The sequence below is a fragment of the Camellia sinensis genome, chromosome 12 (assembly GCF_055761805.1).
Source record: "Camellia sinensis isolate YWXY chromosome 12, ASM5576180v1, whole genome shotgun sequence".
Lineage (NCBI taxonomy): Eukaryota > Viridiplantae > Streptophyta > Magnoliopsida > Ericales > Theaceae > Camellia > Camellia sinensis.
The window spans coordinates 140,591,259-140,606,036 of record NC_138972.1 but is presented as its reverse complement, the minus strand read 5'-3'; the positions used below and the strand labels follow the sequence as shown (position 1 = coordinate 140,606,036).

The following is a 14,778-nucleotide window of genomic DNA, read 5'->3' as shown; positions in this document are numbered from 1 at the left end:
TAAAATTAATCTATTAGGAGTTAAATTAATTTATTATTAGTTTGAATTTTATTAATTTTAGTAGGAGTTAAATTTTTTTTTTTTTCCTTTTCTTCTTCAAGGACACTTAGGGCATGTTTGATTAATAGTATTAATGGTACTATTTTATTAACCTATTAATAAAAAAGTGGTACTATTTTTATGAAATTATTTGTTGGCTTTTTGACTTTATGAAACAATCTTGCAATATTTGCTGTCTAAATATCTCAAAATAGAATGACCATGGAGGATCAATAGATGTATTCCATTCCACTGCATGATTTTCTGTGAGTTGGAGAGGCATTTGAGTGCGACAAGATGAAAAAAGAAGAAGAGAGAATGTGATAGTGCTATTCTTATATACAAGATATATTACCTTTCTTGGTAAAAAGTGTCATTGTCCACATGAAAACACTCTAATATTTTGGGCACCAAAAAATGCCATCACACATGAAAAATGTGTTTAGGGCTTCAAGAATATATTTTTTTTGCATTCGTGTGTAAGTGGCTTCTTAGTTTGTCATGGTGGCCGACCATAATCACTCTTCAAAATAGGCAATGGCTTTATTTATTTATTTATTTATTTTTATTAAACTAATTTGAAATTGATTATTTTATTGTGTACATTTTTATTTATGCAATCGATCCCATTTGATGGGACTTAAGGCTTGGTTTGATTTTGTTTGGTTTACTCATCTAAATTTGATTGTTTTTTTTTAGTTTAATAGTGATTACTAAAAAGTTATGTTTGTTTCATCTGAGATGGTCCTAGAACAATTTGTGATCAATGTAACTTTTGATTTGATTCCGTTATTGTATTTTCATAGGTTATCTTGAACCAATCAAAAGTTTCATGTAGCGGTCTTTCTATGGTTTTTTGATATACTATTTAGGGCTATATTTGTTTGGGTATGCTACATAATACATAATTTTTCTTAAGAGTTTTACGAAAAATCATCTAGCCTTTGTTGGTCGATTGATTGATCCTAAACATTTTTGGTTGTTTGATCACAACTTTGAGACACTTTTCATAAAACATTTTTATGGTTGTTAACATTTTTGCAACACGTAGATTGTAATATAAGAATTTTATTAGATAGTGAATTCAGGCACGGGCATAAAACACTTATTTATTAGTTTGTATAGCATTTTGATAACATTTGAATTTGATTTACAAATAATGGGGAAAATGGAAAACTGAGTTTTGATTTTTCTTTAGTATTTATATTTCTATCTTTGGATACAAGTCTATAATTGTATTTTATGTATGTATGTATGTATGTGATATTGTTTCTTTTATTAATTTTATTTTTGTGGCTTTTTAAATAGAAAGAATGGGTTGATTTTATGTGTTAGTTTTTGGCTTTTAGCTAATTTTCCTATTCGCAAACAAATTTAACCAAAATAGATAGGAGTTAAATTAATCTTTTTTTTTTCTCCTTGAATGACACTTAGGGCATGCTTGATTAGTAGTATTAGTGGTACTATTTTATTAATCTGTTATTCATTTTACTAACCTGTTAATCAAAGGTACTACCCGTGTATTAGTTTGTATAGCATTTTGATAACATTCAAATTTGATTTACAAATAACCTCTACGATTTATTAGTTTGTAATGCATAATAATTTCATTTGGAATGCTATTAAATGTCATTTATACACAACCAACCAAGCATTAATTAGTAGCTAACAATTGGGAAAATGGAAACCTGGACTTTGATTTTTATATTTCTATCTTTGGATATCTTTTGTTTCAATAATCTTTCAAAATATTAATGAATGTTACCAGCATTGGATTTCTTTAATAATCTTCAATAATCTTTTGTTTCAATAATATTGACAATAGGTTTGAAGCATTGAGTCTGAAGCATTGTGGACTTCCTTAAGACCTTCAATATCGAAACAAGGTAAATTAATCTTTTATTTTATTTTTATATATGATTATAGATGTATATATATCTATACATATGATTCCAATATGTATGTATATATATATATATATATGGATGTATATATATCTATATATATGATTCCAAACCCCCTGTATATATATGATTCCAAACCCCAAACCCCCTGTATATGATTCCAAACTCACTGATTTATAATTTTCATGTAGTGGTCTTTCTGTGGTATCATATTGTTTGATTTCTTAAATTCTTACTTTGGTTTGAATTTGTGGTATTATATATTGTTCAAGCTTTAATAAATCCAAAATTTTTGTGTCAAATAGTTTTTGGGGATTAATCAATAAATCAAACAGTTTTTGGCCAATAAAGGCCTCCATATGTGTTTGTGTTTGTGTTTTTGTTTCTAAGGATTTGGAAAATATTCTATCCTGTTTGGTAATAAACCTAGGGAATCTTTTATTTTATTTTATTTATTAGCTCAGGAAATCGTACAGTTTCACTACATTTTTTTTTTTAATTTTTAAAACAGTTTGGTTTGTATACACTGTATTGGTTTCTATTGTTTGTTTCATGTCTTAGATGTGTTCTAGTTCTTACATTTTCTATAAGATGTGTTCCAGGTCTTAGATAGCATGAGTTGGATCTCAAGTTCTATAATTAATTAGCTTCGCTACAGGAATTCACCCAATTTTGATTTGAGTCTGATTGTGTTTGGAAGTGCCATTAAGACCTATGGTAAATATAACATATCTTTTGGGATTGACTTTATTTATTGTTGTTCATGGTTAAGACGTTTTCCTATGCTAAACATAAGATATCTTTGGGGATTTATGTGGTTTCAATTGCCTCATCAATGCCTAAAGCAGTGTATCATAACTTTTCTTAAATTGAGGAAGCAAAAAATAAATTAAGGTTATGGAAACAAAAAATTTTAAGTAAACCAATTTATTTTTTATCTTTTCTGCTTCTTTTTTGTTTTTTCTCCCCAAAATGAAACAATCTTGGAAAGTCAATTCTTATATCTTTTAAGGTTATTTTCTTATATACATTGAAATATTTCTTTATCATATCTATCTTTTGTGAAACAAAGGTTAGCTTAGTTATATCTTGGAGACATTTTAGTGGTTGACCACTTTAGTGGTTCACTTTGTCCACTTTAGGTGTAGAAGTATATATTTCCACCCTTTTGCTAATACATATATGTCTACTCATTTGCACCCTTTGCTAAGAAAAATGGTAACATTCATTAATATTTTCTTTTGTTGTTATTTGGAGTCAAATTGTATTACCAATCCCTGAAAATGTCGTCATACAGACTGATTTATTTTTTATTTATTTAATGTTTGGAGTGAAATTATTATTTTAAAACTATGTAGATGTGCAAAGCTTTTGTTATTTGTTAATTTTAATAAATAGATTCTTGGAAGCAAAGTACTAAGTGATTAATGTGTTTTATTGATAGTTTCCATTGGAAACACAACTCATTTTGATAAATTGTTTAATTTTAGTAAAATTTGGTAGCGGAAAATGATTGGTAGGTTATTAGTTTGGCATCTGCGTATCTATATGATTTTTTATTAATTCCTTGAATGCGCTTCAATAAAATTCAGTAGAGCTTAAGCCATCAATATGTTTGATTCCTAACAATAATGTAGGAGCCATCGATATGTTAAGTATCTATTGATTGCTTCGTTCGGTTTGACTTGGTTAGTTAAGTTCACTTTTGTATTTTAGGTTTTAGCAATATTAAGATGCATCAACCTCTAAAATTTTCAACCATTTGTTATATTTATATAGATTTACAGTCTAAATGTGATGAGATATAGTGAGATTTAATTTTATGATAATGTGTTTCAAATATAATGTGTTCAATATGTTTCGGATAATGGGTCTCAAATATAATTTTAAGTTTTGAGTTATCCTTTACCGTCTATAACTTGCTGTTTAGTGGATGGAGCTCTCAACTTTTCTAAATAAACTTTCAATAGGCTTTGATAGTCAAATATGCCCCCCCCTTTTTTTTTATACTTTTTTTGGTCCTTACTTTGCTAGTTTTTGGATTTTCTGGGTGTTTGATTATTGAAAAAAATAGTGGGTAATTTCATAGATTCTGAAATTGTGAGATTGGGGTGGTTGAATTTGATTTTATTAAATTATAGAGGATAATATCATAGCTTCTGAAATTGTGAGATTGAGTTTGTCCACTTCAGGTGCAACAATATATATTTGTTGACTTTATTACTACACGTGTTTATACTCATTTGCATGCTTTACCAAGTTGGGATGATGTGGCATATCGGACAATTTTAATATTTATTAATTTGTAAGTAAAATAGTAAGATTCATTACTACTTTCTGTTGATGTTGTTTGGATTCAGATTGTGTTACCAATACCTGAAAATGTTTGGCATCGAATTATTATTTTCAAACTGTGGATTTATTGCAAATCTTTTTGTTAATTTTAATAAATACATTCTTGGAAATACAACTCATTTGGGTGGCAGAAAATGATTGTTGGGTTATTAGTTTGTCATATGTGTGAATTTTTTTTTTAGTGTGATTTTTTATTAATTCCTTGAATGAGATATTTTATCATATGAATTAACTATGGATTTCAAAATGATTGATGATTTTTTATTAGTTTGTCATATGAATTAACTTTATAAATTTTGCAGTTCCATTTAAACCTCTTTTAGTTCAATTAAATTCAACAAAGCTTAAGCCATTTATAGGTTTGATTCCATTTAAGTATCTATTGATGGCTTCGTTTGGTTTCACTTGGTGAATTAAAATAACTTTTGTATTTTCATAAACTATGTATTCCAAAACCTTTATAGGTTAACTTTTGTATTATGTATTACAACAAACTGTAATATTCGTTCCCTTTACTCATCGTCTTATAAAATTTCATTGTGTACATATTAGCTACTTATTTGTTTTTGTATGTATAGTTTCAGTTTCTTCAACGAAGAAATGTTGGTGTAGTGATTCGTGATGAGCATGATTTCAATGTCGTTCGTATTTCTAAGGTCAGCCCAAAAATCATTTCTTATCATTTTTTTAAATTTTTATTTCTTATACTTTTGGTTATTTCTTAGACTTTTGTTATTTTTTAAATGCAACGGAAAAGGAAAATGCACAGGCAATGTCGAAGGGAAAAGAAAAGGTGTCTTATGCTTCCAAGGGCAAGGGAAAGGAAAATGCATGTCTAGCGGTATAGTTCTTACTGGTTTTTGTAGAGTGTTTTTTTTTTTTTAATTTTAAATTGTTAGTTTTCATATGTTTGTATTTTAAGCCATAATTGTAGAGTGTTTTTGAAAATGCATGTCCAATTGTTATTTTAAACCATAATTGTATTTTTATCTTTTAAACTGTGCACTTTTTTAAGTATCTCCTGTATATATGTGGAAATCTGCACCACTTTTCAATGTAAGTGCACGGAAATTTTGAGATAAAGAGATAAAGAGAGGAGGGAGAAAATGGGCAACAAAATTTTTTTTTCCAACTACGTGAATGGGGATACTTTATGAACTTCGTAAGTTGGCCGAACATTTGTTTGTTTGTATAACAAAATCACACAATTTATGATATAGATTATAAATGACAAAGGTGACTGATTGCAAGGGCAAGCGAAAGGAAAATGCATGTTTAGCGGTATGGTTGTTACTGATTTTTGTAGAGTTTTTCTATTTTTTATTTTTGTATCTTCATATATTGTATTTTATTTAGCCATAATTGTATTTTATTTTTGAAACTATGCACATTTTTTAATGTCTCCTGTATATTCTTAGGAAGAAAGAAATATATAGGGGTTACTTTATGAAGGAATATATAGTGAGAAAGGAATATATAGTGTCTCCTATAAGTGCATGGTCCCTACAAGAAAATGGGGATACTTTATGAAGCTCATCTGCTGATCGAACATTTGTTCATTACTATTACAAAACCATGCAATCTACTGGTCAAACGTTTATTATTCTCATAAGTTGGTCGAACATTTGTTCATTAGTGTAACAAAACCACACAATTTATTATTATTATTATTATAAAACTATGGGTAGTCATTGGCAAGAGTATAATGCATTTTTTTGGAAGAGGGGATATAAAAATAGAAAATGGTGTTTTCTTTGGACAGTGGAAAATGGTACTTGATAATATTTGCATTTTAGGCATCCAATGATTTAATATTCATATTTTAGGGACCCAATGGTTATGTTATATCAAGAGATGTATTAGCTCAATGTGCACGACGAGAACATGAAAGAAATGAAAATGCATGCTCTGCATATCAATCGGGACAACGCTTGCGACAAGAACAAGAGAGATTAGGAGCATATGTTAAATACTTTCCTTTATTAACACTGAGTCGTCGCAGTTACGCCTGCCTAGAACATGGTACAAAAACACTTGCGGATACTTTGTTGGCACAAAAACGAACAATGGTTACACATGCATCCACATGTTCGTTCTCGATGGAAAGTACATCTTTAGCATGGAATTGGTAAAACATGTTTAATTCTTTAAATAATACTCTTACTTTTACATGTGTATAAATTTTAATGTATGCACAACAAATATTTGTAGGCCTAATTCTACAGTCACATTTCTTCAAGAGGATCTATGTATAGTTGATGAATTAGAAGATATGACTATAAGTACGACGATTAATACTCAATCACACATGAATTCATGTCGTCATTCTCTTGGCAAGATGGATGTGTTATGTCCTTACTGTTCAGCCTTACATTGGATGGACGAAAAATTAGCACAATCATCTCGAAAGCGTCTCCTATTTGAAACTTGTTGTTTAAAAGGAAAGACTAGGCTACCTCTGCTTATGACACCCCCTCCACCGCTTCAAGCATTATATGACGGGGATGATGATAAAGCAAGATTGTTTCGACATTATACTCGAGTATACAATGCAGCCAATGCTTTTACAAGTCTTGGTGCTACATTGGATCCAAGAGTACTAAAGGGAAGCGGCCCTAAACCATTTATTATCCATGGGGAATTGCGACATCGAGCAGGATCACTTCTACCACAGCTAGGTCAGGATGCGACTTATGCTCAGTTGTACATTTATGATCCTGATTCAGCTTTAGAAGTTCGAAATCATAGAAATCCTCACTTACGAAGGGATGTTCTCAAAACTATTGAAGATAGTTTGTTGCAAGTTAATGCATTTGTAGACAAATTTCGCCAGGCTCATGCAATTTTGAATCAATTAGCCTTCACTGGACAAAATCTACCTGCTCATCTGCACTACAGTTCAGCAACAGACCAACAACGGTATAACCTACCAACTGCTGATGAGATTACAATTGTAATACCAGGTGATGGAACTGAGGTTGCTGGAATGAGAGATGTTGTTTTACATTTACAGGGAAATAATGAATTGATGCAAATTAATGAATGTCACTCAGTGTATTTTCCATTGCATTATGTTTTATTATTCCCGTATGGTGAGCTTGAATAGGAACTTGAGTTAAAATTGTGGGACGTTAAACATGATTGGCATTCAACTGATCGACTTACTCAAATGGATTTTTATAGTTATCGTTTGTTTGAGCGACCTACAGAGTATTCAAAAATTTTGAGAGGTGGAAAACTATTCCAAGAATTTTTGGTAGATGCTTGGGTTGCAACTGAGCAAAATCGGTTGACGTACTACAAGCTTAATCAAAGAAAAATTTGGTCTGAACTTTACCAAGATTTAAGCAATATTGATCTAGATGACTTGGGACCTAATCAAATTGGTCAAAGGTTTATTTTTCCATCTTCATTTATTGGTAGTCCTAGACATATGTGTGAAATATTTCAAGATTCAGTGGCTATCACGCGATGCAACCAGCACCCATATATTTTTCTCACCATGACTGCAAATCCCAATTGGCCAGAAATTACTTCAGCATTATTACCACACCAAAAAGATATTGATCGTCCTAATTTGATTGCCCGTGTTTTTGAGCTAAAAAGAAAGTGTTTGATGAAGGAGATAGAGGCAAACAAAGTGTTCGGTAAAAAAGTTACACATGTTTTTACAATTGAATTCCAAAAATGAGGCCTACCACATATGCATGCGCTTCTCTTTCTTAAAGGTCCAGACAAAATTTGAACATGTGCTCAAATAGACAAATTAGTTTGTGAAAAATTTCTAGATCCAACCTACACTTTTTGAAACTGTCAAGTGTTGCATGGTACATGGATCATGTGGTGCTCGAAATCCCTAAGCACCATGTATGGAAAATGGTAGATGTACTAAGAAATACCCTCGAGCCTTTGCAGAATCAACAACTATGGACCAAGATAGATATCCAATCTATTGTCGTCACAATAGTGGTCAAGTATATACTGTAAGAGGATAGGAAGTTGATAACAGGGATATGGTACCATACAATGCATATCTTTCTAAATGGTTCAACTGTCATATAAATGTAAAAGTTTGTGCTGGAGTGAGATATGTTAAGTATATACATAAGTATATTGACAAGGGTTATGATCGCACAACAATGGTTTTGGGATTGATTAATGAGATCCAACAATATCTTGATGCGAGGTATATTGGACCACCAAAAGCTGCTTGGCGAATATTCAGTCATCATTTGCATGCAGAGATGCCAACAGTTGTTTGCTTGGCACTTCATCTACCTACAATGCATCGTGTTCTTTTCAATCCTAATGACTCATTGGAAATGATTCTTTCTAGAGCTGCGCAACAAAAATCGACTCTTACTAGTCTTTTTTATTATTATGCTTCCAATGAAAATGAATGCCAATTCATTTATCAAGAATTTCCACAACATTTTGTTTGGCTCAAGTCAGAACATAGATGGAAACCAAGAGAACATGGATGTGCAATTGGTAGAATGTACTTTGCTAGCCCTAACTGTGGTGAAAGATTTTATCTGCGTTTGTTATTAATTGTTGTCAAAGGGCCAAGATCGTTTCAATGTTTCGTACAATTAACAATGTTTTGCATGAGACATTTAAATCAGCATGTGTTGCAAGAGGACTCTTAGAAGATGATGAAGAATGGATACAGTGCCTGAAAAAGGCTGCAGTTATGAAAATCGGATATCAATTGAGGAGATTGTTTTGTATTATTCTGACCCAATGTTTTCCACTACAACCACATGCGTTATGGAATCAATTTTCAATGCATATCTGTGATGATCTTGCACATAAGCTTCGTACATTGTTTGCCATTTCTAACCCAACTGAGGCTCAAATTGAAGATTATGGTTTGTATCTTTTGAATCAAATGCTTCAAGAATCAGGAAAGAGTTTAATTGACTTCCTGCCATTGCCACAACCTACAACAAATTGGAGTGCAACAGTTGGTAACCGATTGATATTCGAACATTAACAACTACAAAATGAGGCACAACAGACATATGTGAAAATTACTATTGATCGCCTCAATAATGGACAATGAAATGCTTATAACGCAATCACTTCTTCAGTCTTTGAAAGTAAATGGACTATTTTCTTTTTGAATGGGGGTGCCGGAACGGGGAAAACATTTTTGTACAATACAATTGCATTAAAATGTCGCAGCCTTGGCTATATTGTTGTTACCGTGGCTTCATCTAGAATTACATCATTGCTATTAGCAGGAGGTCGCACTGCACATTCAACATTTTCCATTCCATTGGATGTCTTGGAAAATTCAGTTTGTGCGTTTAGCAAGCAATCATTACAGGCTGAATTGTTTAGAGAAACAAAACTCATAATTTGGGATGAAGTTCCTATGCAACATAGACATTGTGTTGAGGCAATTGATCGCACACTTCGAGATATTTGTGATTGTGAAAAGCCATTCGGGGGTATCACTGTTGTTCTTGGTGGAGACTTTTTGTGACGACCGGGTCTTGTTTTCCTTTTCTTTTCTTCCATCCTCACTCTGCTTTCTTCTCGCACTTAGTGAGTTTGAGGTATCCAGAAATACTCCTTGAGATTTAGTTCTTATTCGTGTCTTGTTTATTGAGAAATTTCACCTAATCCGGAGGATGCACGATTGGATCCGGAGCGCCGAGAGTCAAATCAGGAAATTCTGGGCCATTGGGCTGGGGCCGCACATGCGGGGTTGGGGCCGCACGTGCAGGAGGCCAAGCCGCACATGCGGGAAGAGAGGAGTCCAAGTGTGTTGCATTCTGCTTAAATTACAAGTGCAGAGGGCATGTGCGGGACTAGCCGCATGTGTACGATCAGTGCCGCATGTGCGGGAGAGGGTAGCCGTACGTGCGGGGCGGGGCAGATCCGAAAACTCCGTTTTTTTTGTTTTTTACATTTTTGGGGCTGTTTGTATCTCATTCTAACATCTCTCTCTCTCTCTCTAAAAACATTTTTCCCTCCTCTTTCTCTTTAAAAACCCTAACCAAAGCATCAAGAACCTTTGATCCTTGCTCTATTGGGTTTGATCATCATCATTATCTCTCACAACCTTGAAGATCTAGAGCTGGAGTTCCACTTGTGGTGGTTGAGATTAAGCTTCCTCTCTTCCTTGAATCCTAGGGTTTCTACTCCATTTCTCCATCAATCATTGAGGTAGGGAATTCTTGAGTCATATATACATGTTTTGCTTCATATATTTTGATTTTAAAGCTTCCATGAGGTTGTTGTGTTGATTTTAATCTTGCACTAAATGAAGAGAGAGAAAAGGGTTTTTCAAAGAGGGGTTTTAAATCTCAATATAGCGACCCCGGTCTTTTCCCATTTGATTTTTGTATCCGGACTTAGGTTCCGTAGATTCCGTCATTGTATAATTGTTGTTGTCATTCATTATTTTCTTATTTTGAGTCTTAGGTTGTGTTGGGAAGATTTGGAGCAGGTTGGTTGAGTTTAGGAACCAAGTCTAGTTGCCCAGATTTTGGCTTGTCCGCTCGAGCGGGGGTTTGGACGCTCGATCGGGGAATACACCCATCCAGTATGTCCTGTGTAGTGTTAGCCGCTCGAGCGGGGAGTTGGGCGCTCGAGCGGGGACCTGTCTGCAAAACTTCTGGGAGTGTGCATCCGCCGCTCGAGCGGGAGTTTGGCCGCTCGAGCGGGAGTCTGTGAGTGGCGCTCGAGCGGGGGTTTCCACGCTCGAGCGGGGCGATTGGTATAAAAATCCGAGATCCGACTTTCAGGATCATTTTTCATCTCCTTTTTGATTTTAAAACCCTAGAACTGTCTTCTCCCTCTCCCTACACACCTTCTCTCTTAGGTTTGATCTACTTAGAGTGTATTTCTACCCTAAGCCCTTTGTTAAAAAGATAGAGTGGGTCGAGGGCTTCCGTTTAATCTGAACAATCTTGGGTTTGGAGCACTTTGGTTTTCGTCATCTTCTCTATTCGAGTTCTTCGCTTCAAGGTAGGGATTTCCTACTCCATCCTATAAGTTTTGTCCTAAGTTTTTGGCATTTTGATATGTTGGGAGTACTTTGGTAATTTTGGAAAAAACCCTAGTTGTATTAATAAATTAATTTGTATAATTAATTTAAGGAAATTGGGAAAATTGGTTAAATGCATGAAATTGAGGAATTCATTGATTAAATGGTGTAGTTGGATAATTAAAATCACTCGCCTATTGAATTGTTGATATATTTGTTTCCAGTCTAGAAATAACTGTTTTGGGCTATCGGTGGAGGATAGTCGTGTTTGTTGTAGACATTGCATGTGGATTAGGAATAACTGAAACTAATAACATTGGTTAAGTCATTAATTTTGACTATTGCATTAATACAGAAAATACGTGTATTGATTGAGCATTGCATTTGCATATATATTGTTTTGTGTGGGAGGAGATAGGGGATGTACTCCACGGTTTAGGGGAAGATAGGGGAAGGACCTCTAAACCGGATTTTTGTTTGGGAGGAGATAGGGGATGGACTCCATTAGCACCATTTTTATGTGTGCTTATTATATTGAAGTGTTTTTACATGATTATTGATACAGCACTAAAATGTGTATCAAATGGGAAGTATGAAGTGTTTTGATATGAGCATGAGTCTCATTTGTTTTGTTGATATTGGAAGTAATGTGAATATGATATATAATTCACTGTTGTAAGTTTGGCCAGGTTCTGAGCCATGTTGATAATAATGGAAAGTGAAATGTGTCTTAGACATTAGTGTCATGAGACTGTTTAATGATAAAATTGATTATCTTGGTTAACCATTTATTGAATGCTATAGCTTTATTCAATGCTTATATTTGGTTTAGTATTTTTCTACTGGGCTGTGGCTCACCCTTTATGGGAACATCATTTTCAGGTTCAGGTGATAAGCTACCTCCACGGACTTAGCCTGGAAGGATTTGATGTTTGGGATTGTGAAGACTTGTCTTTAGTTATATGTTTTATTTTGTTATTTTTGAGATTTCATGTAAACATTTAAGCCTAGGGCTTAACTTGTAAATGAGTTAGTACTCATCCTTTTTGTGTCCAAGTGTTAGCTTGGAAAGATGTAAGCCCTTAGGGCATTTATTTTGATGCTGCATGATGTTACATGTGATGTCTTTCAAATAAGACTACTCTGATGAATAACTCAAATGATTCGTTTTCTTTTATATGCATGTTAATGTTATGGTTGTTATGGGTTTATTTTGAGGGCGTGACACTCAACTTCTTTTTATCTATAAGAATCTTATTTATGCTAAATTTGACAAAAATATAGTTTTGATTGGGTTTCACCATGGGATGGGAGGATTATTGGGTTTTGATGAAAACCCTAAAAATTGGGGGTTTTTAGAAAACATGGGAACAATTATGTGATTCTTTTTTTCTTGTGTTTAGATGAGTCAATTAGTATGGATTTTTCTAATGTGGCATAAAGAAATGGTAATTTTCTTGACAAAAGAAGGGTGGACCTATATTTAAATTTGTTGTTGAATGCATGGAAACATCTATGTGTAACATGTTAAGTGTTGTGTATGATGAAATTGTGAAAACTATAAACATGGAGAGTTAATGTTTGAAAACATTATATGAAATCTTGATGAAACTCTATTGCTAAGGATTGTGAAAAGTGAAATTGTGGCTAAGTGTAGATAACATATGGTTATCTTGAGGAAGGGCATTGAAAAGAGGTAATGGGAAATGAGATTGTGGACATTATGGTGGAGATATTGAAATGGAAATGTTGTGAAGTATGAAAAATCCTTGCATTACAAATTTACTCATGTTATTATCATTGTGCATTGTGAATTTTGGATGAAAACATTTATTTCAAGAAAAACACATTTTTATTGAAATGAGAACTATGGCAATGTGAATGGGGTAAATACGTGGTATGTCCGGATAGGGGGTGTAGTTGAAATTGATAAGTTGGCTTGAGTGTCCTTGGTGAAAGACCAGAAACCCGCACGGATAGGTGTTGAGCCTTCCAATTAATACCGATAAAAGTGACAATTTAGTAGTATTTGCAGAGTCTACTTGCAGACACTAGCCTAGGGATTACCAGTGTCGTATTTACCGCCCCTATTGATAAAAATTGGAAGTTTTGAAATAAGTTGAGATTACAAATTTTATTTAAAGATGATGATCTACTAAAGAGCATGTATTGGATTTGCTATAAAAAGTGCATGGTATGTCATTGACATTTGCATTTTTCATTGGAATGGCATAACTGTATATACTTTGTGAGAATTTTCTACTGGGCTTTATGCTCACCCCTATGGGATTTGGTGCAGGTAAAGATGTGGCGATCCTACCAAACTAAGGGCATGGATATTGTTTGAGAAGAGTACATAGCTCTTTTATTTTGTGTAATTCTTTTGTGAGCCAAGGGCTAATGTGTATGGGTTGTAAAAACCATTTTTGTGTAGCCAGGCTTATGCCTTGGAAGATGTAAGCCCTTAAGGGCATTCTATTGTTTTGAGACTAGATGTTGCACATGCTATAGATTCATATATTCTTTTGTGTTGTGAATGTATACTGCATGTGGAACCTTGTTTTAAACCCATTTATTATATATATGAAGATGGAGGAGTTATTGTCATTGTATAGTGAATGTTTGTTCATTTGGGGATTCATGTTGATTTATTTCGGGGAGTGACACTTTCGACAAATCTTACCAGTTATAACCAAATGAGTTCGTGAGCAAATTGTGAATGCATCATTGAGACACTCTATTTTGTGGAAGGATCTACATGTTTTATCTTAAGATTTGAATATGCGCTTGAATCATGCAAACCTTGGAAATGCTATTTACTCATTCGAACTTTGATTATACCATTTGAGGATACTTTGATTATACCATTTTTTTTTAATTTCTTTTATTTTATTTATTAGGTTGGAACCAATCTGCAAGAAATCATTAAAATTCCATCAATAATACACAAATGCCAAGATCTAAAGGAATTACTCTCAGCAATTTATCCATAGTTGGATGTGGTAGATACATCAACCCCATCTTTCTTAACGGAATGTACAATTCTTTCTGCAAGAAATGATGATATCAGTCCTATCAATATTGTTGCGTTGAATATTTTTCCAAGGAATACATATACGTATCTTGCTGTAGATAAGATGGCTGAAGATGATGAAATTGATCCTTCCATTACAAATTGATATCCTAATGAGTTTTTAAATTCATTGGATCCTCCTGGGCTACCAGCTTTTAAGGTAGAGTTGAAAGTGGGTTGTCCTATAATGTTATTAAGAAACATTACATCAAAAGATGGACTATGTAATGGCACAAGATTGATGGTATCAAGGTGTGAAACTCGCATAATTGAAGCTCGAATCTTAACTGGAGAGAAGTTTGGCAATTTGGCATTTATACCAAGGATATCATTGACTTCGTCTTCTGGAGAAATGCCTTTCCGAATGACATGACGTCAATTTCCAGTTCAATTGGCATACACCTTGA

General features: G+C 33.4%; 1 protein-coding gene across 1 annotated transcript; it reads left to right on the top strand.

The window, feature by feature from the left end:
- The first annotated feature begins 7,467 nt into the window (after window positions 1-7,467).
- Window positions 7,468-9,789, top strand: LOC114281590 (uncharacterized). The gene is made up of 3 exons (XM_028224102.2): window positions 7,468-7,945; window positions 8,370-8,484; window positions 9,486-9,789. The coding sequence occupies exons 1-3, from the start codon at window positions 7,468-7,470 to the stop codon at window positions 9,787-9,789; spliced, it is 897 nt and encodes a 298-aa protein (XP_028079903.2).
- Window positions 9,790-14,778: the final 4,989 nt, after the last annotated feature.